The sequence below is a fragment of the Fukomys damarensis genome, unplaced genomic scaffold, assembly GCF_012274545.1.
Source record: "Fukomys damarensis isolate Sample0158 unplaced genomic scaffold, DMR_v1.0_HiC HiC_scaffold_17, whole genome shotgun sequence".
Classification (NCBI taxonomy): Eukaryota; Metazoa; Chordata; class Mammalia; order Rodentia; family Bathyergidae; genus Fukomys; species Fukomys damarensis.
The window spans coordinates 19,148,598-19,175,516 of NW_022900929.1; the positions used below are offsets into that span (position 1 = coordinate 19,148,598).

Genomic DNA, 26,919 nt, shown 5'->3' on the forward strand with positions numbered 1-26,919 from the left:
TTTTTTTTTTCCCCCTTTGGTACCAGGGATCGAACTTAGGACCTTGTGCTTGTGAGGCAGGTGCCGGAACCACTGAGCTAAATCCCCGGCCCCCTAAAAATATTCTTAATAAAAACCAAATAGTAAGCTTACGGGTATGGACCATTATAACATTAATTATTCTCTAGGTGTTGAAGAAGAAGAAAAAGCCGCAGAGATGCATAAAATGAAATCTACAGCCCAGGCAAATCGGATGAGTGTGGATGCAGTGGAAATTGAAACACTTAGAAAAACCGTTGAGGACTATTTCTGCTTTTGCTATGGTAAAAGCAATACATTTTAAATTTTTTCTTTAAGTTCACTGTATATTTTAGGTATATAATACAGTTACATTGATCATTGGGAATACACTTTAATTTGAAGAGATACATTATATAATTAAGTTATCTAAAAGTAGATTATGTAGTTAACAGTCATGTAATACATTTTCACAGATTGAATAGATGAATTCTCACATACAGGGTTAAACAAGAACAGCTTTTCTTTCCATTTCCATCTTGAAGGGATTCAGAAACGCTTGTGTGAGAGTTGTTGACACACGTGCTGCTGATCTCCCCAGTTCTCTCAGAGCACCTTGGTTAATCTGCCACATGTACAGTGGAGCTTTTTAGAGAAGGGGCAGTGTGCACTGGGGAAAGTCAACTCTGAAATGGCATTTCTAGCCTCTCCAAGACTCATTGCCGAGTGAACAGCAGTGAAAGTTTATGTACCCAGTGTTTTCAGTGAGAATATTAGTTTAAGAGTTTCCTGGTATTTTATGATAGTAGTTGGGTTTGTCAGGCTTCCAGACCTGACTGAATTGTATTTGACCACATGTGTTAAGCCAGAGGGGACCACAGCATCACCACTACCCAAAATCCCCAGCCTCACCCCCGCTGCCCTGGGACCCCTTGGTCCTACGGTCAGACCCAGTGGTGCTCTGCCCCTGGGCTCTGCCCTCTTGCCTTTTTGTTTTTTCTTATTATGAGACAGTATCTCTGAGTTGCCCAGGTTGGCCTTAAACTTGTGATCCTCTTGCCACAGCCTCCTGAGCACACAGGGTTAATAGGCTTGCACCACTGTACCTGGAAGTGTGGAACATTTTAAAGACAGAGAATAGTACAAGAAATTAGCCATTCTTACTCTCTCCTGTAGATTTTAGAGTAAAATAATTTATGTACTTTACATTTTGGTCCTTTGGATCTGCTTTAGGTTTAGAACTTCAAGTAACATGGGAATACTATTTTAAAGTAGTTTTGAAACCCAGTACTATAAAAGAAAATGAATGCTATTTGTTAAGCTGCGATGAGCTGCTAATGGTTTAGTTTTTTGTTTTTTGTGGTTTTTTTGGTACCAAGGATTGAACTCGGGACTTGTGCTTGCAAGGCAGGCATGGTGCCACTGAGCTAAATCCCCGGCCCCTAACCGTTTGTTTTTTAATTTTCGCTGTTTGACGGGTGTTGATCTCTTTTTGGCTCCCTCAGGGAAAGCTTTAGGCAAATCCACAGTGGTGCCTGTTCCATATGAGAAAATGCTGCGAGACCAGTCGGCTGTGATGGTGCAGGGGCTTCCGGAAGGGGTTACCTTTAAACACCCTGAAAATTACGATCTTGCGACCCTGAAGTGGATTTTGGAGAACAAAGCAGGGATTTCATTTATCATTAAGAGGTGAATGCTTTCTCCCTTCTTAGCCATCAACAGTTTATTCAGATAAAGTTGAATATTTAGCTTACTTTAATGTTAAAATACTATTAATATTTTATGCTTTATATTAATTTTGTGTATTCATACATAGTTTTTGTTTTGTTTCAATTCAGACCTTTCCTAGAGCCAAAGAAACACCTAGGTAAGTGGCTGCTTTGTTTACATGATAGCTGGCTGGTCTTTAATTCTTTTTGCCAGATTTTAATGCATTTTAATGCTTTCTCTCTCTTTTTTTTTATTGAGATGGTGATTTAAGATATTTTGGAGTGGGGGTTGTGATAAACTAGGAAAAGGTTCAGTGAGCTGAGAAAGTTTTCTTTTGAGTTGGGTCCTTACAATGAAACCCATTTTCTAGGATGAAACCCATTTTGGCCTTGAACTCCAGGTTCTCTTGTTTCAGCCCCGCCCCCAAGTACTGGAACCATGGGCGTTTCCGGCACAAGGCTTGGTTTTGTTTTAGCTCAGCTGCTTGTTTTATGTGGAGAGCCAAAGTTTTATGTTTGTGATATCTTGTACAGAATTATGAGCAGGATTTAATTTATCTAATGTGCATTGATATGGCAAAACATTCTTGGGCAAACCATTGGTTGGGGAGAGGGGATAGAGAGCTACACGTGGCATTCAAGCTTTGTTTTTGTGGTTCTGGGGATGGAACCAAGTGCCTCGCCCATCTAGACAGCGTAAGCAGTGTACCACTGAGCTATCTTAACCCTAACCCTCAGTCTCATTAAAGCTCTTGGAGGGCCGGGTGTGCACTGGAAGATAGACAAGTCCTTAAAGCAGTTGTAGCAGGAACACAGCTGGCATCACTCTGTAATAATGGTTCAGAGGACATGTGGTGGAAGTTCACTAGCGGCCAGGTTCCTTGGAGCTCACCAAGGGGGTTGGTCAGGAGGAGGACATTCTGCTGGACCCCCAAAGAGCAAGAAGGATTCCAACAGGACTTCTTTAGGGAAGTCTAACCATTCTGTTTGAAGGAGAAATGTGCAAAATACAGTAGTAAGTGGCACCCTTTAGGGCCAAGTTTGAGACTTTTGAAAATAACATAGTCATTGGAAACCTCTTAGCTGTGTAAGGATAAAGCAAAAAATGATACATACATGCACACATTTTACTTTCTTTGGTGTGTCTGAGCCTAGGATTGGATGGGGAACAACTTTACTTTCTGTTTCCCTTTTGATGGAACCTGGAAACAATTGTATTAGAGTTGCTTGCAGGTGGGTACTGGGGACCGAACTTGGGACCTTGTGCTTGTGAGGCAGGCGGCAGAACCACTGAGCTAAATCTCTGGCCCTAGGGTTGCTTTTTTTTTTTCTGTACCCAGAATCAGACTAAGGACCTTGGGCTTGCCAGGCAGGTGTGGGTGCTGCTGAGTTGCATCCCTGGCCCAAGTCTCTTATATTTTTGACAGGGAACTGAGGCGAGTCTCATGTGCCTAGGCTAGCCTCAGATTTGCTATGTAGTAGCCCAGGATGACCTTGAACTCGGTTTGTGGCTCAGGCTGGCCTCAAGCCCTCTCTCCTCCTGCCTCAGCCTCCAGAGTATAGCGATCATAGATACATGTCATCACTCCTGGCTTTTTTTGTTTGTTTTTTGAGAAAAGATCTCAATATGTAGCTAAGACTGGCATCAGACTTACTATGTAGCCCACACTGGCCTCAAACTTGCTTTCCTCCTGCCTTAGTCTTCTTCCTGAGTGCTAGATTTCAGGTGTTCAGTGTCATGCCTGGCTCACATTCCATGCTTTTGTTAAATAAATGTTTTGTTTGTTTGTTTTATTTTTTGAGACAAGGTCTTGCTATGTAGTTCAGGCTGGCCTCAAACTCACAGCAATCCTCATGCCTCAGCCTCCTGAGTGCTGGGATGACAGGTGTGTGCCACCGTGCCTGGCTTAAATAATCTTTTGAAAACATTTTCAGCATGGTGAAAAAATAAAATTTTCACTATTACTACTTTATCGAGGAAGCTCTCCTTTGTGGGTTGCCCTGGCAGTTTTGTTAAAACTTAGTTGACCAGCAAGGGTGTTGTGTGAGATTGAAGGCAAGGCTTTGTTAAGATGTAATTGACATCTAGGGTTAGGGATTTAGCTCAGTGGTGCCGCTGCCTGCCTTGCAAGTGCAAGGACCTGAGTTCAATGCCTAGTACCCCCCCGAAAAAAAGAGAGAGATGTAATTGACATCTGACAGACTACAGATACATAGGGTGCAAAATTTGGTCACCTGTCTCCCTTGTGTATATCGTGGAACCAGCATCGCAGTCAGGAGATTGAGCGCACCTGTTCCCAGCCTTCCGTAGTAGCCATTGCGGGGGACGGGACCGGCGGTCAGTACTGAAAATGCGCTGCCTGCCCCAGTGATGTGCGGGTAAAGTGTTAAGTGGTCAAGAATAAACCCAGCCATGTGTGGCGGCGCACACTTCTAATCCCAGCACTCCGGGAAGCTGAAGCAGGAAGTCTGCCAGGGCTATTAGTGAGACGCTGTACCAAATTACACAGAGAAGTGGAAAGGGCTGGGGACGAAGCTCAGTGTGAAGAGGTTGAGGGCCAGTGCCAGGGTGGGGTGGAGTGAGGAAGAGAGGAGGAACTTGCCTTTTGCTCCTCCTGTCCCCAGGCCACAGCAGTGCTGTCTTTGCCACCATAGAGTCATTTGCATTTTACCTGTTTTCATATGAGTGGAGTCGTATTGTATGTGCTCTTTTGTCTAGTTTATTTTGAAACTCATCTGTGTTTTATGTATCAGTAGTTCATTCTGTTTTATTTGCCAAGTAGGATTTCACTTTTCCTTACATTGCAGTGTATCGTGATTGGTTTATTCCTTGATCTGGTGTTGAGTATTGGTGATTGACATTTCTTTACTGTTACAGGAAGTGCTGGGTAATCTGGTAGTTACAAGTTTAACTTTTTAAGAAGTTGCAAAATGGAGTTTTGAAGTGATTGTTACATGAAAAGCCAGTTCTACATCTTCATCATTTGGTGCAGTTACTCTCATTCACACTTCTGTCTCTTCCTCTTCTTCTCAATTGCAGTATAATTTGCCTGTAAAGTTTACCATTTTGAAGTATTCAATTCAGTGATTTTTAATTTCAAGTTGAGCAGCTATTACTACTAATTTCAGGACATTTCCATCACCCCCAAAAGAAGTCCCTTACCTGTTAGCAGCCATTGCCTTCCGGTCCTTCTAAGCTGCTGCTGCTCTTCCCCTCCCTCCTCCCTGGCCCTGAACCTCTTCACACTGAGCTTCGTCCCCAACCCTTTCCACTTCTCTGTGTAATTTGGTACAGCGTCTCTCTTACTAAGTAGCTCTGGCAGACTTCCTGCTTCAGGTTCCCGGAGTGCTGGGATTAGAGGTGTGCGCTGCCACACATGGCCGGGTTTAGTCTTGACCACTTGACACTTTACCTGTGCATCAGTTGTGCGGTATGTTTGTTTGTTAACGTACTGACTGTCCCCAGCATTGCTTGGGCAGCTGTCGTTTCATCCAGTCCCATTCTTGTTTGCAGGAGATACATTCGTAGGTCAGTTTGTTTGCTTTATTTATATTGACTATTTTTGCATACATTTTTATTTAGAATATTTGCCTTTAATGATTGTTTCTAATGAAATCTAATAATAAGTTCTGGTTGCTTTATTTTACTAATACATGTTTATTTTAAAAATAACCTATAATTCTGTGCTACAGTCTATAAAAACACTATAAGTACATTATATAAGATAATTTTTATACTTCCCCAGAACTCAGTGATATTCTTTTGCAATACAAAACAGACACATTTGGGACACTGAGACTGAATAAGAAGGAAGTGTCAGAAGATCTGCAAAAGAAAAAATGGGAAAAGGGAGAAATTTCAGCATATCAGAGAGGGAGAAATCTTACGTTATGAAATGGGAACACAAAAGAAGACATCTCCTTATAGTCTACTATTCATAATACAGAAATGATAGACCTAGAAAGAAGAAATGAAACTAAAAATTCCAGTAGTGGTCAGTGATTGTAATAATTCTCTGGGTGGTGTTGACAGTTGACCAGTATCTAATAAGCGCTCCTTTAATCAAAAGGGAGGGAAAAAGTATTGTTATAAAGCATTTATGCACCTTCTGGACCAAACAGTATGGCACTCATTTGTTACTTATTCAAAACAAGGGGGTTCAAAACGTCATTTACAACTTAGGTAAAGTCTAATAGACCAAATAATTGAAAAACACAGGATAGCAAAACACCAACCAGGACACCCATCATCCACGTTTTCAGCATTGTGTTTAGTGGATAGATGTTTTATTATAGAAATTGTACCACCCAGAGAAAAAAAGAGAAAGGCCAGCACAACAGTGAGAAGTGTGTTGTTCAAAGAAAGACAGTAATGTGAAAAGAATTTGGAAAAAGAATAGATAGTACTGTTCAGATTGTAACGTTCCATTGTGTATTAATGTTTTAAGGTGAACCATACACAGAAAAATTGTTGGATATAAATGTATTATTTATTTCTTAGTCTGTAATTCAGGCTGGCCCTGAACTCACCATGTAGCCCAGGCTGGCCTCAGCTTACAGCAATCCTCCTGCCTCAGCCTCTGGAGTGCTGGATTACAGGCGTGCGCCACCCCACCTGGCTATGAATATAAATTTGATAACATTTTCATTAGATAACATTTTCTGTTAGAGAAATTAACAAAAACTGCAATTTTTGGTCATCCTGTATTTAAATAATTGGACTGGTAAGCATTAATAGCAATGTATATCATTTATGTATCAGCATGGTTTTAGTTTACCTTACTTGAGAAATAATATATATCTGTATTTGTTTCATTGACAGAAGTCTGAGTTTTTTCGTTAAAAAAAGATGCTAGTAGGTGAAAAGTTGAAAAGTTCTTAGGTGATTGTCGAAAACAAAGTATGTACTGTTGTTATTCTCATATGACCCAGCCCTTACTCCTTGCTGTTGTATAAAGCCTGGGGCAGGATACATGAGTTATATTTGAAGTTTTGAGGAAACCTAAATCTAAATTGTTGTTGTTGTTGTTGTTTGTAGGTGGTCGAGTAATGGTAACAGATTCTGAAAGGTCAATCCTGTCTCCAGGTGGAAGGTAAACCCTAACTTACTATGCTAGTAAACTGCCATGCCTGGGTGTCATTAGACTATTAAAAAGGCCGTGTGCCACACTTCTCTGTTCAGTGTGCAGTTACGTTATCTGGGGGCCTTGGGAAAAGGTACTTTGTGATGTAGGTGTTTTGAATAATTTTGTTTTCTAGATGAAACTGATATCCTTGACCATGCTGTGGGTTTCATTTGAGTAGTGCTATATGAGTGTTTTTACCCCTGCATAGTTTAATTTAGATTTATCTCTTCTTTCAGTTGTGGCCCCATCAAAGTGAAAACTGAACCCACAGAAGATTCTGGTATGCTTTTCAAATCAGTTGTAAAACTAAAGAAGAATTTTCCTTATTTTAGAAGTTATATTTTGACTTATTATCGTGTTGTCTTGATGAGAAATGGGCAAGCACTACAAATATTTTCCAACAATGACTTCTGGTTAATATTACATTGTATAGTGAGGCCTCTGAAGAGAGTTTGCTCATATGTGGTAACCAGAAGATTGTTGATCATTACATTTTATAGGTAAAATATATTGTGCCCTCCCTCCCCCCAGCAAATTTAGATGAAAGGTAACCTCATTACAAAGTGCGCTTTACAAAAAATCAGTACTCTTGTTCTGTTCTGTTCCCTTTGCACTCCCATTGGCTACTTGCCAAGGGGAATATTTTTAACTCTAAACTGTTTTTGGTATTTTCTTATCTCCTTTTTCATACATAGTTTTTTTTTTAAGGGCAGCATTGTGGAGATAGAATTTGTAAATTTATATGCCATAAAAATCACCTGGCTGGGTGTGGTGGCACATGCCTGTAATCCCAGTACTTGGGAGGCTGAGGCAGGAGGATTGCTGTGAGTTCGAGACCAGCCTGGACTACATAGTGAGTTCCAGCTCAGTCTGAACTACATAGTGAGACCCTGTCTCCAAAAAAAATTACCTGCTTGCTTGCTGTTTTTCTAGTGCTGGGGATTGAACTGAGAGTTCTGCACTTGCTAGACATGCACTCTACCCCTGAGCTGCAGCCCTAGCCTGTCACCTGCTTTATGGTTCAAATGCATTGTTTTGTAAACTTAGCAAGTTCTGCATTGATCGCTGTAATCTGGATTTTGAACATTTCTGTTATCCAAAATCTGGTGCCCATTTCCGTCAGTCTTTGTTATCATAATTAATCTTCTTTCGGTTTTTATGGATTTGTTTTACTCTGACATTTCATGTAAGTGGAATTATTCAATTTGTAGTAGTTTGCATTTTGATTCCTTAATTGTGCACCATATTTTGAGGCCCTTGTTCAAAAAAAGGTTAGCATCTAAGCACTTTACACTTGAATACTACACTGTTGTATGGATGTTACTTCTTCTTTCTACCTGTACCATTCAGTAAATGTTTGAGTTGTTTCCATTTCTTGGCTGTTGTAAATAGCATTGCAGCAAACATCCAGTGTGTGTCTTCATGGGGAAGTATATTTTTGTTTCTTGTGATGTGAAGTGCCAAACTTTTCTCCCCAGTGACTCTGCTCTTTTATGTTTCCCCCTGCACTGTAGGAAGGTTTTTGTTTTTCTCTACCTTGGCCAAACTTTTTGTTATATTTTGAAGATGAACCTGGGGCCTTGGGCATGCTGAGGAAGTGCTCTATCCCTGAGCTGCATTCCTAGCCCTAAACCCATTTTTTGAGATTATGCCTCAATAGGCTTTTCAGGCTGTCATCCTCTTGCCTCAGCCTCCCAAGTAGCTGGGATTACAGGCATGCACCTGTTCCCCTGACTCCTGATGACAGTTTTATTGGAATCATTTTTTGTTACTCAAAGACTGTGTTAAGAGTCAGAACAGGGCCAGGGATTTAGCTCAGGGGTACCACACTTGGAAGTACAAGGTCTTGAGTTCGATCCCTGGCACCGAATGCAAGACAACAAAACAAAGAGCAAAACGAACCATATTTCAACAAAAAATATGTAATTTAGGGGGGTAGTATGTTATTATTGCTAATGCAGTTTATCTTTTCCTTAGTGATTAGAAGGGAAAAAAAAGTTTTTATGGTATTTATAAATAACCTGCCAGATAGGCTACAGGTGGGCTCCAAAAATTCAGTCATACATAACAGAATGTCACGTCTTTGCACAGTAGTGACACTTGTTCATCTGACCTCTTCTAGAGCACAGGAAAGAGCTGCCATTGTGTCACATCTGAACTTCCCATTGCAGAGTCTGCCAACACAGCGCCCTTTACTGTGCTTTCAAATTAGTTCAGAAAGCATCTTATGGAAGGAATTTCCAGTTTCATCTGTAAATACCCGATGACTTAATCAGAGAGATTGATTCACTTTCTTGTTATTGAACTAATACATCATCTAGGTAGAGGATGAAAAGACAGCAGCGATGAGAACTTGTGGGAAAAATTAGCAGAGAATAATCCTAGATTAATAGTGGCTTTGTCTTGGTTGCCGTTATGAACGATTTTTTTTCTCCCTGCTACCTATCAAATTTTATCCTCCCCAAATCCTTTAAACACACACACACACACACACACACACACACACTCTCTCTCTCTCTCTCTCTCTCTCTCTCTCTCTCTCTCTCTTTCTCTCTTTCTCTCATTTCTCTCTTTCTCTCTCTCTCAATGCAATCTTAACTGGATACCCTGCTGTTAACTGTAGGATTGCTTCTGCTTTTATAGGCATTTCCCTGGAAATGGCAGCTGTGACAGTAAAGGAGGAGTCAGAAGACCCTGATTACTATCAATATAACATTCAAGGTGATATTACTTAATGCATTGTTTTCCCAAATCATATTAGTAGTTAAAGTTAAAATTTGTCTTTTTACCTGAATCTCTTAAATGTCATTTTATTGATTGGTCCATGATTAGCATATATACTTAAAATTCACCACAGGGATAGAACATTTGAAAAATGATGCAATAATATAATATGTAGGGGAAATGTAAAATAGCTATTAATATTCTTAAAAAGATGAGCTAAGATTGTGGCAGAACTTAAAAGTTCAGTTCCAGTTTCTGGTATTGTTTGTAAAATGTAAGGTCTTTGGAACTTTTCTTTATTTTTATTATAATAATGTTAATTATGGAAATTAGTGGCATTCACTGTGATATTTACAGTGTATATATGTTTTCTGTTGATCATGTCCATCCATCATTCTTCTACCTTCTTTACCCCACTTCTGTTTTGTTTTTGCTTTTGTTTTTGAGGCAGGGAGGGTCTCATTGTTAGTTCAGGCTGGCCTTGAACTCACTGTCTAGCCCAGGCTGGCTTCAACCTCATAGTGATCCTCCTGGCTCAGCCTCCTGAGTGCTGGGATTACAGGTGTGCACCACTATTCCTGCCTTTACTTTTTGTTTTTGTTTTTGTGTCCTTTGCACTGTTTGGAATCAAATCCACGGCCTTGTGCATGCTAGGCAAGAATTATACCACTGAGCTATATCTGAAGGCTCCCCTCCCCAGTCTATTAGAAATAAACAAAATTTCTAAGTATTATCATTATCTTGAAAATCTATGAAATTTACAACAGTGGCTAATTTTAGCTCTTGTCATGTTGTTCTATTATCTTTTTTTTTCTTTTTTCTTTATTGGTATATTTTAGGTATACAATACAATTACATTCATCATTGGGATCTCGTACCTTTACGTGACAGGTCTTGGTTCTTATTTTTTCCCTGTTCTCCTGCCCTCCCTTCGCCCCCTCCTTCTTACCTATTTACAGAGACCTTGTTTCCATTCTCCTTTCTTCTTTTCCCTTCTTAGTTTTCCCCTGCCCCTCCCACTTCCCCTACACCTTTAGACATTTTTTCATGTTACACAATATCAATTGTACATTTTGATTCTTATTTACACTTTTAATTTATCACAACAGAGTCCATTATCTTCTTGATTAATTTTCTGGATAGAACTGAAGGCTAAAATTTCACACTAGATACTTTATGCATTAATGTGTTCTACTTTAGAAGAATGTTATCTACTTTTTATTACCAGCTTATTTTTTTATGACTGCATAATTATACTCCATTAAACATTAAAAATGTAAATGTAAACTCTGGTTGTGTTTGTCATGTATGTACCTAAGATATCTTCACCACAACCAAGATAATTAAATATCCATTACCCCAAATGTTCCATGTGTCATTCTTTGTAATTCATGTGTAATTCATGCTTTCTCTAGTCATTAGGCAACCACTGATCAATCTTCTACCATTTTAGTTTTATATTTCTTAGAAATTTGTGTGAATGGAATCATAATCCCAGAGTGCCAGGATCACAGGCATGTGCCACCATGCCTCACTTTCCCATCGAATTCTTTTGCATCTGGCAATTCTGGTGTGTATTCTGGGACACTGATACATGCGTCTGTCATTGCTGGTGTTACCCTTTCCTTTCCACTTACAAATTTATAGTATTTCTTGGAGTCAGATTATGAATATCATCCGACTTCATTCTTTTTCAGAATTTTCTGAAATGTCATTTAATTTGTGTTGATTGGTAGAGGTTTTTGGGTTGGCTGTATTCTTTCTGATTTTTTTTGCCAGTTCCCATGAAGTGTACTGGGATTTTCTGTAGCCTTGGTGGATTGGTCTATTTGTGGTTGGTTTTGGCTTAGCGGTTTTGCTTCAGGCATTTGGAAGATCTTTTATCAGTGTTCTGGGAGCTCTTCTCCCTGGGCTTCCTCCCTGTTAGGGACCAGTGTTCTGAACAGCTAGATTGGTTTTGCTTGTTTCTGTATTTAATATTAAAATAGAATGTTCTGGCATGTATTCTTTCAACCTTTTTTATACAGTGTAGTGTTTGAGACTTTATTATTTGTATTTACAGAGCATTTACTTGGCATGGTGCATTAAACAATGCTTCTTTAAAAATTTAATATTCAAAACCTGCAAACATAAAAATCTGCCCAGGTCTGAATCTTAATATTCTGTCTGCATTCACAACTCCAAGAAATAACATGTGTATATGTAATTGAAGACCTCATTGTGCTCTCCCAAATATTTTCCCACAGTTCTCACTATTTTCTCCTGGAAATTTTTGTTGAAACAGAGTCTTCTTATATAGTTCATGCTGACCTTGAACTTACTATGTAGTCCAAGCTGTCCTGAAACTCATGGCAGTCGTCCTGCCTCAGCCTCCCGAGTGCTGGGAGCCACCATGCCTGACTTCTCTTGGAAGTTGAGGACTATTTTTCTGATAACATTTTTTTCCTCCCAGTACTGGGGATTAGACTCAGGGTCTCGTGCTTGCGAGGCTGGCACAGTGCCACTGAGCTACATCCCCAGCTCCTCTTTGTGATAACTTTTACTGTGCATCGATTTCCATGGAAATGCCTGTCTTTGTATCTATACAAATACGTTTTATGTGTACTATTGGCTTAGTTTTCAAACTGACACAAAGAGTAGCATACAGCATGTTGTTTTCATACAGTGTGTAATTTAACATGGCCTTCAAGATTTTTCTTTTGTCATAAGCAGGTGACAAATCCTGTAGTACTTACATGTATGGTTGTGATACACTTCATCTGTCACCTCTGTTCAGGTTGATGTTTATGTGATTGTTAGGTCATTGTGAGCTGAAATGATACCCAGCGCAGTGCAGTGTCACACTGTGAGGACTGGAGGCTGGGCGATGGTTACATCTGTGAACAAGTACTCTCTACTTAAAAAGGCATTTTTTTGTTCCTTTTGAAAATGCCATTTTAGGGCCTGGGATTTAGCTCAGTGGTTCTGCTGCCTGCCTCACAAGCATAAGGTCCTGAGTTTGATCCCTGGTACCAGGGAAAAAAAAAAGTGAGAGAGAGAAAGAAAAAGAAAATGACACTTTTTTTAAAAAAAGGTAACAAATTTAGGTAAAAAGTTTGTGTAATTGGATAAAGGTGACTGTCTAAATAAAGTTATTTTATACTAAAATGGAAATTCAGATGTATTTTTAGAAGAACTCCCAATGGTTCTCATGTAATGATGTTATCATAATTGTTAGTCTCAGGTGCTGTGTTTCCTCTTGATTTCAAATTTTCCTAGTCAAACTTTACAACTATTAACTATTTTCAAAAAGGCATAGAGAGAAAATCCATAATATATAAAGGAATAAGTCCTAAGTTGATATTGCAACCATTCATTTGATTGTCCCTGTGTGACTTCCGAGTAAAAGCAGAAGTAATTAACAGAATCATGATAAATTTATAAATTATCTCTGTATCACGTGGGAGGTTTTAATGGCTAACATACTAAGCTGATGAATATCTATGTTTAAATAGAATATTGGAAGTACAGCTAACAAGAGAAAGCCAATTGATACATACAGAGAATAATATATCCAGCAAATACATGTTTATTTAGAAAACAGAAATCGTTTATAAAAATTGACTGCAGGACTCGGTGATGGAGTGCTTCCCTAGTACTCCCTGGTCCTGCCCCCTACAGAGAAACTTTTAAAAAGTGGACTATATATGATATTTTTTTCATAGGTGGCCTTAGTGAATTCCCTGAACATAATGTAAATTAGAAATCGGTGACACAGTTAATTAAGAAATGTGGGTGTAGTTAATGTCAGCCTCTTAGGCTATAGCCGTGGCTGAGAAATGGAGCCAGTGTACAGGGTGCACAGGCTGCAGGCTCAGTCCCACTGCCCCCACCCCAGAAGGCTTTAATATCGAGAAAGTCACATAGTTAAGGTTGGGATTAGCAGCTAAAGCTTTGGCTCCTGAGGTTCCCTTTCTCTTTCTCCCCTCTTTTCTGCTCTGTTCTCTTTCTGTGTGCTGGGATTGAACCCAGGGCTTTATGCCGAGCTCATGCCCTACCATTGAGCTACAGTAAGACAGATGTTCTGCAGTGCACCTTCCTTGACCAGTTCTGTACATTCTACCAGGGTCACATGGCCAGGAAGCAGTAGGTCTGGCACTTGACTTTAGGACTCACCATGCAGTCTTGCTCTTAGGGGAGATTCCAAATACAAACTTTTTAATTTTTCATGCAGTTGTTTACTTTTAATGTTGTTGTCCCTGGGGATCATGCTCAGGGCCTTGTACACACCGTCCGGCTGTTTACCACTGGCCCACAGTTACTGTCCTTTGTGCATGCATCCTTTACTTGTAATGTGTAGTTTGGCAAATGCCTTTGTGAATTTCATATGGATTAGTGAATTCTTTCACAATGTCTTAGGACGTTTTCTGGAATGTATCTGGAGATAGTGAGATGTTTTGTGCTCATGTAATGATGTAGCCGTCGGAAGCTGTTTTGTTTTAAATTGATAAATCACTAAAAAGTTGCTGATACATATAAATGTGTTGTCAAGATCTTCATAGCATTTTGTGAAAGATTAGCCTGAAGTACGTTCTATTAATAATCGCAAAAAATCTTATTAACTTACTAAAAAGTACTTATGATTCTGCAAGAACAGGGTATGTGTGAGTGGAGAGGGAGGCTTACTGAAAGGGTTACATCATCTTAGAGATGTAAGAAGGGTGTACCAGTTTGTGCAGCTTTCTTAAGTATGACAAAAGATTAAATATTTGTTAAGGAATAAACAAATATACCTGTAATAAACCTGTGTTAAGTAAAAGTTAGTTTGTTGTTATGAACATTTTACTGTTTTTAAAAAACAGCCACCATTTCAGACATGCCATTTCCATTCAGTTCATGTGTCCAGTCACATTCTAAATTTCTTTTGGCCATTCATACAAAAATTTATCTGAATACACTTTTTTCATTCACTAAGACCATAATTAACATCGCTCATTTTGTCCTTTCTTTTTCTTTTTCTTTTTCTTTTTTTTGTAGAAAGGCCATTGTCATATATTTCATCCAAATTTGTTCACAAAAGTGACCCAGAATCCGTTTTGGGGATTACTTTTGAAGTATTATCTTTGTATCCCAAAGCAGGCCCTTCTGAAACTGATGATGTTGATGAAAAACTCCCTCTTTCGAAGTCTTTGCAAGGTAGAACCTTTTCACTTCCATTATCCCACATCCTGTTCGTTTTTAATGTTCCTTTATATTGGACAGACTGTGCTTTAATATTTATAACTATATTATTACTTTTCCAAATGGAAAAGCAAAAAAGAAAATGTATTGGCCTTTTTTTTAAACATATAAATGAACTTCACAAGCAACAATTTTTCAAAACCAATTTTCCCTTTTGTGAATCTAGTAATGAATCTCGAAATGGGTACATGACACACTTTCATATTTAAGGTAAAGTACACATTTATACCTTATATCAGAATAGTCAGAAGTAAGGTTATTATTGCATAATTAGTGATGTTAATATTGATAAGGTCATGTTGATACTTTGCTTTTGGAAGGATTGTGAACTATCACTTGTAAATCCCTATGTTTAATTGATTATCTTTGCAGTTTTGTACAGTGTTCCCAAACCTGTTCATCATCGTATGTTGTTAAGTGATGGCTTTTATTTCTATTGTTTTGAGCATTTAAGGTTTATTTTCTTTAGATTTACTTTATAATGTAAATGTAATTGTCTATTTCAAATTTTGATAGAACAAAAAAGAGAGAATAGTTGTTTTCGTGAACAGCTACCTTCACTGTCCTTACCCAGCCTGTCCTTTTCCTACCGGCCTCCTCTTATCTTTGTCCCTTTGACTTCACATCACTGTTTCCTTTGACTGCAGTCAAAGAAATTAAAACTGCTCCATAAATGTAGATAAAAAGGTAAAAAAGAAAGGGAAGGAGTTTGTATAGAGAGGAGATATTTTTAAAAGGTTTTTTTTTTTTTTTTTGGTAGTGGGGATTGAACTCGGGTCCTTGTGCTTGCAAGGCAGGCCACTGAACTGCTGAGCTAAATCTCCATCCCCTGAGAGGACATATTTTAAGTTAATTAAAGGTTGATTCATGAGTATACAATTTACCTGTAGTTTTGAGTTCAGGTGAATTTTTCACAGCATTAAATGGAAAAGAATTCCGGGATAACTATGCCATATAAAGTTAAATACTGGAGAAAAAATCTTTGAGCTTAGTTTGGCATTTTAATAACATTTTTGAGATTGTAATTAATGTTCTTCAAAAATCAGGATAAAGATATACTTACAATTTAGACGTTAACCATTAGTAAGCTTCTGAATTTAGTTATCAGTAGATAATGGCAAATACATTAGTCTTTCCTCTCTAAATGATTTTTACTGATGAGACTGAGGACAGCATTTTTGGAGAAGTAGGATGTATGTTTGGGAGTGCCTGGAGCACTTCCTCCTGTGGCTTTCTGCTGTTTTAGGTTGTTTTGCTCCTTGTGAAAAACTGCTCTAGTGGCATAGCCTATTTACTCTGTGACTCCTGACACGTTGCTTTATGTTCCAGTTTTTAGAAGCAGCAGGCAGATTATATTACCTGAATTAAAATGCTTTTAAAACTAAAGGTGGTATCTCAAATTTTAACTTGCGTGTTTCCTTTAAGCACAGCTTGGTTAGATGATGGGGATGGAGTTTCCTTAGCTCCCACCATAGTGAACACGGAGAGCAGGACATACTCCACAGCAGCCTAAACTTGCTTTTCTAGACTTAAGTCTCTGAGCAAAGCAGGACTCTGCTCGCATTTGGTTTTGGTTGTGTAGTTGTTGACAGATGAGCATGGTACCTGAAATATAACCGTGCTTTCTCAGATCCCAGCCTCCACCAGTAGTTAGAGCATGTCGTAACTGATACTACTAAGCCTGTTTAGCTTTACTGTGTATATTTACATTTGTATGTGTATGTTTTTCGAGATGTTTTAGCTTCCAAATAGTTATTACACGTTTTTTGGAATTAGAAAAGTTGTTTGAATTTATTATTGAGTTAAAGAGTTATTTCCTATCTGTTTATTTTATCTTGAATTGTTTGTAATGTCACCTAGTTTTTCTTTCTTCTTGCGGTGGCAAGTTTTTTATTGGTTTAGTATATACTGTCTGTTTTCTTTTTAGGAAGCCATCATTCTTCAGAGGGCAATGAAGGAACAGAAATGGAAGTTCCAGCAGAAGGTTAGGAAAGAAAGGGGGGTGGTGTTTCATTTTGCCATAGATATTTTGTGTTTACTGTATTGTGTGGCTTTATATTTTCCTTAAAATGACTTAATTTGGAAATAAAAAGATGGCTATTTTGGTACACTTTCCTCGCTAACAGTTCTCTTTGCAAAGATCTAAGACGGAATGTGTCTCTTATTGTATGAGAGAGCACATGGGCGCAGAAACTCCACAGTAAGTAAAGCTCTGCCTGGTACGTCATGCGCTGGGTGTATTTTGTTTTCTTTTGCCGTATTAAAAAATCTTTCAAGGAGAAATGGCTTCAGTATTTCAGAGTTGACATTATTACTGACCATAGTCATATTTCATTTAAAAATTACTACTGAATGCTCCCAATCTTTCAGTAGGGAAATATAGATAAAATTAATGAAGTTCACTTTTTTATTTTTATACTCACTACTGCCCCGTGAACGACTTTGTCATTTTGCTGGCTATATGACTTTGATTTTAGGGTTGAGTGTTCAGCCATGAGCTTTGTTAGTTGTGGACTAGTGAGTCAAACCGTTAGTCTGAGGATAACTTCCCACTCCTAAGAGGGCTGAGTAGTTCATTCCACAGGAGGCATTGTAGATTCTTCCAAGGAAAGTGACTGCGAAGGTAACTGGGTGTTGTTTTGGAATTAACATTTCTCTCATAAACTGATTGTATTTTGTGCCTCACATATTATCTTTTCTAGAATAAAAAGGGAATTATTCCGTAACTTCATATTCCTTGTATTTGCTATTTCATGTTATTTTAGAAAATGGTTTGATTTTTTTATGTTCTACAAACGGAGGAGAAATTATAATGTTCTTGGAACGCAGGCTAATCTTTCCAAATTCAGTCCTGGAATTTGCATAATTGGAGTACATTTCTCCTACAGATGCTCTTAGGCTAATTTCAAACACTGTGTTACATTTCTTTTTCCGATCCTTTTATAGATGGATGTGGATGAATTTTCTGTTTTGCTGCAGGAAGGTAACCTGCTCTTCCCTTGGGGGCAGCATCTTTGTCCCAGACAGGCGGCTTTTCTAACAAGGGCTCTGCGCTGCAGCCCAGACTGAGGCCGGTCACAGCGCACATACTTTGTTAGATGGCACCTTCTGAGAGACTTTGTTTTGAGGAAATTTTCATTGTTGTATTTCACTCTTAATTGATTTGAGTTGAACCTGGGTTGTGGTCTTTATTCCTTTACTAACAAGTAAACAGTCTTTGGCAAATCAATTAATCACTCAACCTTTGCAAAATGAAAGAGGGCTAATAAAATGAAGTACTCTTTAGCTAAGCCGCTAGCACTAACATTCCAATATACATTTGGTTTGTGTAGCAACAAGAGCATAAATAAAACACTTAGTTTTAAAAAGTAACTTGTATACAAAGAGGCAATACTCACCTATTCATTTTCTGTAGTCATTCTCTTAGTATGAGGTCTCTATTGCTAAACATTTTGGTTACACTCAGTAGTATAAATGTAAACCACTCCTAGAATTCCTGCAAGGAGGGGAGAAATAGTGTGTGAAGTAGAAAGTGTCTGTTTTTTACCCTGTGGTTTTCTAGTTATCACAGGAAAATAACCGTCAAATTGTTATAATCTAATTCATCCATAAATATGGATTTTTTTTTTTAGTCCATGAATGCAGGTAACTTGGTATTATATAATCATATTCCAGAGTTTTCCTTTATCCCTGTTTCTAATCAAAAGGGTCAAATATTTTTGATAAATATGAAATGAATTAAAATTTATTGTAGGCCATTTGGGGAGTATCGAATCAGTAAAATGTTGGAACATATGGAAAATGCTTAATAATGAATGTCATTTTAGAATTTTATTTTTTTCAAGATTCTACTCAACATGTCCCTTCAGAAACAAGTGAGGACCCTGAAGTTGAGGTGACTATTGAAGGTTAGTTATTAAAAGCATTGATTCCAAAAGTTTACTTCTGGTCATAAGAATTTGTGTCACATTCGCATTGCTAAGTATGCGTCATTCATTCTTAAAGGAAACTTGGGAGAAGAATTCAGTTATGTATGTGTTGGTGCGGCCAAAGCAGCCCACTTCCCAGCAGTGCACCCTGTGCTTGGGGAGTTTAGACAACAGCACTGAGCTGTGGAAGGTAGTGCTGGCCCACAGGCAGACCGAGCTATTTTTCCCATCAGGGTCAGTGGGGATTGAAAAGAAAATTATGACCAGACCTGGTAGGCACAAAAGCAGGCCTGAGACGACTGGGTTGTGACAGACTTAATTTGAGGTGGACCCCTTGATTTTTAATTAGGCAGAGTGAAGGAGAAAGTAAGCTTAGTCAGTAAATTTTTGTTTTTTGAGATAGGGTCATGCTAAGTTGACAAGGCTGGCCTCAGACTCTTGGGCTCAGTCTGCCCTCCTCCATCAGCCTTTTGAATAGCTGCAGCTGTATTCTCATGCCACAATGCTAGTCAGTGTTGTTTCCTGTCATCCCCTCTCCTAAAAACACTACAGTACTTAGTGCTTAACGTATATTGCCTTTCACCACTGCTTAGAGCTGCAAGTATATTTTAAAATAATTTATAGGTAAAGTTGTTCCAAATCTAGTTTTTTCTTTGAAAGTGAACAGAAACAAAAATAAGCCACTTTGTTAAGAAATTACTAACAGTATCACTTTTCATATTTGGTAATTGTTCAATATGGACTGGATTTTTCCCTTTTATGTTAATGTCTCATTTCCCCCCTCAGAATAACCTTACTGTGGTGCAGGAATAATAATAACACCAGAGGGCGCTCGTGTGGTTTCTGTGCACACGGTGCACCTGCGTGCTCTTGTGCATCTGGTGCAGGCTTTCATCACACAGCACTCCCGTTACCACACATTTTGGGTTTTCATGAGTTTAGTTTTCCAGCTGCTGCATAACCTTCCTGGGTTTGGGGGCTTGGGCTTGTGCTCCCTTGCGGGTGCAGTGTTCATTCTGATCTTTGTCTCTTAACCTGTCCCCTGCTGCTGTCACTTAGTTATTTACAAATTGCTCAATATATTTGGCTTCATTGCTTCTGTGAGTTGATTGGTACCCTCTGCCTAATATAAGAATCCTTTTTCATACTTCATATATTAACCTCAATTAATACACAGATTTTTTCTTTCTAATAAAATTTTATTAACCCCAAAGCTATTTTGAATTGTTTTTAGTCTAGTAGTAAATAATGGAAGTTTTGTTGCTTTTTGTCAAAAATCTCTGTGGAGGAGAAAATTGTAGTAGCGTGTAAATAATATACACTTTGTCATGTTCTGTAGAGGTAAGAAAAAATAGGTGATTAACATTATAGAAGTAAATGTTTTAGATATTTCTAATAACCAAACTGATACATCAAATCTTAAAGCAGACAGAAGTTGGATTTAAATTGTTCAGAAAGTTAGATGTGCTTTTTTAGGACTTTTGAGAGATACTATGAAGATCTGGAATGGCTGATGAACTTGAAGCATGTGTCAGTCTTTTTACCTTCAGCTCTTTTTGGAGGGAGTGATGACTTTTATTCCTTTTTTGATTGATTGATTGATTGCTTGATTAGCGGTACTGGAGAATGAATGTGGGGCCTTCACACTGGGCTACATCCCCAGTCTTTTTTATTTTTACTTATTTTATTTTGTCTTTTTTGAGACAGGATCTCGGTAAGCTCGCCCGGCTGGGCTCAAACTTGTGATCATCCTGCCTAAGCCTCCCAGAGTGCTGGGATTACAGATGTGTGCCACCATATCTGGCTTCTCTTTTTTTTTTAAACTAAGTCATAGAGCCATATCTGACTTAGCATCCAAATTTGTGATCAGATAGTAGAATGTTACTGTATAAGCTGATTTTTTGGGGGGGTACCAGAGGATGAACTCAGGCACAGTGCCACTGAGCCAAATCCCTGGCCCGAAATTGATTCTTTATATTTAGAAGACCAGTGAATTCCAGGTAAGATAGTATTTTCTATAGTACAAATATATACTACCAATTATATATCAATCATTAGTTAAGTGCTTAATTTTTAAGCCACATGTTAAGGAGAGTTAAAAGTTAAGTTTTTAATATTAGCAGGGAAGTTCAAATGAGAAGTTACGGGCACATTTGGCTTATTGTTTGTGTGGAGAGATCACTTCACAGTGGTGTGGTAGAAGCTGTTCACGTAAGGAGTGGTACAGAAAAAGAAAGATCCCTACCTTTCACAAGTGAGGGCAGTTAAAAGAAGAATGAGTGTTTGGAGGACAGTCTGGTTTTGTTTAAGGAAATGCTCCTCCAGCTCTGAAGAAGAGGGCCTCCGACACTCCTCCTTGCCTGGGGATGACTCTTCTCTCCCATGCACTTTCTGCATTCCCATCCTGAGGAAGCACTGTCATCAGGCCGTCCACCACGCTGTCCTGTCTGGATTCTGTGTGTTCCATCAAGGCCACGCTGGCATGGGAGCAGGCGGGCTGTGTCTGTGCAGCGCCTCCCAGGCGCTCAGCCTGCTGAACTCATCAGTGGCACACACTTTGGATTTTGGGGTTTGGTTTGGTCTTGTTTTGTCTTTATTTTTAGAGACAGGGTCTCATAAAAAGAAGTTTCCTTTAAGAGAATTAGTCCCAAGCCTGAGTCATTCACTTACGTTCATTCTGCTGTGGCCTAACCCTGTATTTAATTAATTGTATTGTTTTCTTTAAATTGATTTTCACTACATTTATTTTCTGATTTATTTTGTGTCTTCCTAAGTCAGCTGTTTTTGAAATTTTTCCTCACAGATTTTGAGAGGTGTATGTAAATATTTCCATGTGTGTCAGGTCCACATCACCACCCGTTGCATGCGTACTGCACTTGCTACCAGACGACTTGTAGAATATATGCAGCTGAGCAGGTTCATATGAAAACTTTTATGATTTTTATTTCTGCTGAGCAGTCATTTAATGAATACTCAAATTGCTTGTCACTGAGTTTTAGTGGAGTTTTGTACAGCAGTTTGGATCGTAGCATTTTAGAGCTTTGACGTCACAGTGCAGTTTATAATTGGCAGCCGGGTGCGAGCCATCCTCTGGTGACGGAGTGTGCATGTGGTTTACCCTTACTTAGGACACTGGCAAGTAACTAGGTGCTGTGCACATAGTCAAAATCAAACTGAAGATGTATTAATTTAATCACCCACACATATTGGACTGAGAACCTTGGGTATGCCAAGCATTGTACTGGGTATTCAGAGTTGTGTGTCCTCCCCACCCCCGCACCAAGGATCAAGTTCAGGAACTTGCACTTGAGGCAGGCTTCGTGCCCTTCAGCTAAATCCCTGGCTCTGTGTATTCAGGATTTAATTGAACAAATAGGCAAATCCATCGAGTGCTTTGAAAAGAGGGTGACAGGTCCTGTCCTCCTCTGTCCAGAGTTCCTGCAGTGCCTGGTCTTGATTTCTTTATATTTAAACCTTGAGTGTCAGTTTGTAGGTTAAACTAATTGGACTATGGACTATAGGTTACTAATTGGACTATGGTGGAAATCAGACTATTAGAGAATAATGTCACCTATTCTGTTACCCCAGTTTCCAGCAAGCATGTGGAAATGTATTATGCACAGACACATAGGTAAATATGTTACAGTATGATGCAAAAGGGAAACAGATTCTTCTCAACATGAATTTTGAGTTAGTTACAGTGCTGCTGACTCTGAAAGGTGTAGGGGGTACCTTCCTTAGTACTGGTGGCTCACTGCTAAATATTCCCGATGAGCTGATTTTGCATGCTAAAATATTTTGAAATTTTAAAGATTGTAGGTTTGATTGTGTGAACATTTTGAGTTAGGGATTGAGTGTGAAGTATGTTGAAGTGTGTGTCTTTTCTTCACTGAATTGGCTTTTTCAATTGATGGAGGACCAAAACAGCTGTGTTCATTGCAAGGGCCAGAGCACTGGGTAGATCTCTGGAGCTTTATTTGGTGTTTTACTGCTACAAAGAAATAAGTAATTGTTATCCTTGTGGAAAGGATTTCAGGTCAAGAGTAATACATTTTCCTGCCAGATGTGGTGTCTTACGCCTATAATCCCAGCACTTGAGAGGCTGAGGCAGGTGGATTGCCACAAGTTTGAGGCCAGCCTGGACTGTGTAATGAATTCAAGGCCACCCTCAACTACATAGTGGGTCCTTGTTTCACCCCCCCGCCCCATATATTTTTTTATAAGTTTTACAGTGCCTACACTTTTTTTTTTTTTTTGGTTTTTTGAGACAGGGTCTCACTATGTAGCTGAGACTGACCTGGGACTCACTATGTAGCCCAGACTGGTCTCGATCTCACAGCGATCCTCCTGCCTCAGCCTCTTGAGTGCTGGGATTACAGGCGTGTGCCACCACACCCCCTCTGTATTTGTTGGTGGAGCTTCAGTATTTGTCCCAGGAGAGAAGTGTGATACCAATTTTGTGGGGGGGGGGTGACACTGGTGATTCAACCCAGGACCTTGTGCATGGCCAGGCAAATGCTCTACCACTTAGCCACATCTCAGCTGTTTTATTTTTAAGACAGACTCACTACGGTCGGGAAGGTAGCTCAACGCACAGCACCTGCCCGGCAAGTGTGAGGCCCTGAGTTTGATTCTCTGTACCAAAAAAAAAAAAAAAAAAAAAAAAAATTAGGAGTCACTAATGGACCCAAGGATGGGTCTGAGGATTCTGCCTCAACTTCCTGAGTAGCTGTGATTCAAGAGCATTCCACATGCTCCACTGAGCCAGGTTTTTAATATTTTGCAGTCTTTGTTATATTTAACACTCAGTTGCTCAGTTTGCTTCATAAAGAATCTCCAGGCTGTTCCGTTCCTCGTGCTCTCAAGTAAGTTTTGCAGGCTTGAAAACCTGAGGCCTGCTCCTCGCTTCCCGGAGCTTTGGGTCCGTGGAGCCTCATGCCTGGACCTCCTTCCTGTCCAGTGCTCTGATTTGACTTTTCAGGTCAAGCAGCTCATAGTCCATTTAAATGAGGATTTGCAGGTACTTGGGCTGCACCAGCCTGTAGGGAAATAATTTTATTTTCTAATTCATTGCTTACTGTCTCTAAAGAATATTAATCCTAAGCATAATATATAATGCAAGGGCAGTATTCATAGTTAAAATGAATATATTTTGTTTTGCTCTCTGGAAGCCAGCATAAAAATAACTCTTTAGTGTTCCTAAAATCTGTTTGAAAATTGGAAAATAAGGTTTTTAAATGTATATTTTCAGAATTGAAGACCAAACTTGGAAACAGTATTCAGTGTTTTCAAGGATGTTTCTATTTAGGTTGGAACCTTAATCTTTCTATAGAGTCTTTTGAGCATTTTAAAATTTTATAGGATTTTCATAATTATAAACTGAGATGACATAGTCACCTCTTATTTAAAGGGAATTTGTAATTTTTTGTTTTGTTTTGAGACAGAGTCTGGTTATGTAATCCAGGCTGGTCTTGAGCTCACTGTGTAGCCCAGGCTGGCCTCTAATTTGTGGCAGTCCTCCTGCCTCAGCCTCCCAAGTGCTGGGTTTATAGGCGTGTACCACCATGCCCTGCAAAATTTGTTACATTTTAATTGCTTTCTGTCAGCTAAATAGTCCAGGTTGGCATCAAACTCTTAATGTAGCCTAGGCTGGCCTTGAACTTGATCCTCCTGCTTCAGCCTCCCAAGTGCTAGGATTACAGGTTTATACCACCACACCTTGTTCTTTATGGGTTTTTTAAATTAGTATATATGCCGGGCGTAGCGCACACCTGTAATCCCAGCACTCAGGAGGCTGAGGCAGGAGGATTGCTATGAGTTCGAGACCAGCCTGGGCTACATAGTGAGTTTCAGGTCAGTCTCAACTACATAGTGAGACCCTGTCTCAACCCCCCCCCAAAGTATATATTTATGATATGTAATGATATTCATTTTGGGGAATTGTTACATTTATATTTTATATTAATCTTTTTTTCTGAATTTCATTCCTAAAGTGACATTCAGCACATAGAAGTTATTTTTATATTTTTAAAATTAACATGATGTTTTCCTAATATAACCATATACCCTGTAAGAAAGCAGTTTTGTCTTTGGAAGCACATAAGTAGATCTGCATGTGAATCTATCTGTATTGGTTACCTTCTCTAATTGGTTGTAACAGTAAACATTTTCAAGATACTATTGACACAAAGTGAACCACTCCAGCGGGGAAGGAGAAAGGAGGTCATGGCCTATTCTGCTTTCCTCCAGCTCCTCTTGCCCAAGATGCAGCCTGGGAAGCTTAGCCAACCCAGGCCGAGGCTCTGGTTGGGCAGATGTTCACGGTTCACCTTCGGACAGTGGCCTGGGGGCCAGGGGACACTGCTGCCTTGGAAGGGCCTTTGTCACTGCTATTGTCTGTAACCGTAATTGTTTTCTACTCTGTTTTTAAATAAAGATTCTTCTAAATGATCCTCTCTATGATTTATAGATGGTTATTTGGGCAGAACTCTTAGGTAGTGTGTTACCTGACATTTTTAGGGTTTAGAAGATGGCGATCATAGCTTAGCTTATTTGAGCCAGGTGTCTCTGATCCTACAGTTAGATGGATTGAAAGATCGTAGCAGAGCTGAGTTAGATTCCTTATCCACAGAGAAATTGCTGAGCTTCAAGAAGTGCTTTGAAATAAATATATGTACATGTTTTTGTATCATTAAAATACTTGATATAGTCATCTTCTCATTTATATATGTATGTATGTATGTATGTATGTATGCTCAAGTTTTGTGTTAGCTTAAATATTTTTCCATGCAAGATTTATTTTATCCTCCTTTTCTTTAGAGTTTTTGAGACCAGGTCTTGCTGTGCAGTCAGGCTGGCCTCAAACTCGTTGTATAGCCCTGGCTGGCCTTACACTTACGATCCTCCCCTCTCAGCCTGAGTGTACTGTCGTGCCCAGCTTGCCCTTCTTTTCTTATATATGTGTATAATTTTAGGTAGCTATCTTCATTAAATATTTTTCTTGAAAATAGTAAAATTCTAGGCAGCTGTTTGAGAGATGGGGGTGGAGGAAATTTATAATAAATTTGTTTTTTTAAAAAAAGCAAGCCAGGTGTAGTAATGCTCACCTGTGTTCCCATCATTTGGGAGGCTGAGGCAGGAGGACTGCCACAAGCTCGAGGCCAACCTGGGTCACATAATGAGTTCAAGGTCAGCCTGAACTACATAGATTGTCTCAAACAAAACAAGACTAGAACAAAGCAAGACAAAGGGAACACCCTGCAGAGTGCGCTTGTGCTCATGCCCCGTGAGTAGGGAAGCTTGGTGTGGCTTGGAAACCCGCACTGGTAGGACAGTGTGGAGCCAGCCCTTAGTGTCCTGCGCCTGTGGCTGCGTCACCCACTCACCCTGTCCTCCAGTAATGACGGTTTTCTCTCTCAAGATGATGATTACTCTCCACCTACCAAGAGACCAAAGAGCAACGAGCCGCCGCCTCCCCCAGTCCCAGAGCCTGCCAATGCCGGGAAGCGAAAAGTGCGGGAGTTCAACTTTGGTAGGTGCTCTTGGGGAGCCCTGACTCAGGGCAGCTGCAGCCTTCGTGGCAGGGACAGTGCTGTGGGTCGGATAGACTGGTGCGGTTCCAGGGGGTGGTGTAGCCAGTGTTTACACCTAGCTGGGTTGACTGGCTGGAAGCCTCAACCATTGTATCTTCTGCTTCTGATTAAATGAACTGCACTCAGTCAGTGTCAGTGAATTAGTAATGCAGTCATTTTTCTTAGCATTAATAATAAGTCTTTTACTTAAGACCAGTTCCACAGACTGATGTTCATTTTTATGTCACTACTAGCTATTAATCTACTAGCCCCTACATGTTAATACACCCAGTTAAGGGCCCAAATAGAATAGTTTGAATAAATATAACTTCTTTTTTCTCTCTTTCTTTCATTTCTTTCCCAGTGCTGGGGATTGCACCCAGGGCTTTGGACACACTGAGCTACAGGCTCAGCTGCTAGGTCCCAGTTATATTTGCATGGACAGAAGCTTGTGCATGCTCGTATTCTCCAGCATTCTGTTAGGAGTTGCGGCTGCATTCCTGTAACATCTTACTTCCACACAACTCCTAAATGATGCCTGGAGACCTCCTTTTTGTGCCAATTTTTTTTTTTAATGGTACTAAGGATTGAACCCAGGGCCTTTGCATTGAGCTATATCCTAGTCCTTTTAAAAAATAAGTAA

General features: G+C 39.4%; 1 protein-coding gene across 9 annotated transcripts in view; it reads left to right on the top strand.

The window, feature by feature from the left end:
• Gtf2i (general transcription factor IIi) overlaps window positions 1–26,919 on the top strand; it is a 74,413-nt gene that overhangs the window by 13,978 nt on the left and 33,516 nt on the right. Inside the window, exons 3-12 of one of the 9 annotated variants that reach the window (XM_010619041.1) lie at window positions 168–302; window positions 1,503–1,686; window positions 1,836–1,864; window positions 6,745–6,799; window positions 7,069–7,112; window positions 9,476–9,553; window positions 14,672–14,731; window positions 16,704–16,760; window positions 18,622–18,684; window positions 26,126–26,236. In XM_010619041.1, the coding sequence (XP_010617343.1) occupies window positions 168–302; window positions 1,503–1,686; window positions 1,836–1,864; window positions 6,745–6,799; window positions 7,069–7,112; window positions 9,476–9,553; window positions 14,672–14,731; window positions 16,704–16,760; window positions 18,622–18,684; window positions 26,126–26,236 (816 nt within the window). Of the gene's footprint in view, window positions 1–167; window positions 303–1,502; window positions 1,687–1,835; window positions 1,865–6,744; window positions 6,800–7,068; window positions 7,113–9,475; window positions 9,554–14,671; window positions 14,732–16,703; window positions 16,766–18,621; window positions 18,685–26,125; window positions 26,237–26,919 lie in introns of those variants that run through there. The other 8 variants (XM_019206758.1, XM_010619043.1, XM_019206759.1 and 5 more) reach the window with 8 other exon arrangements.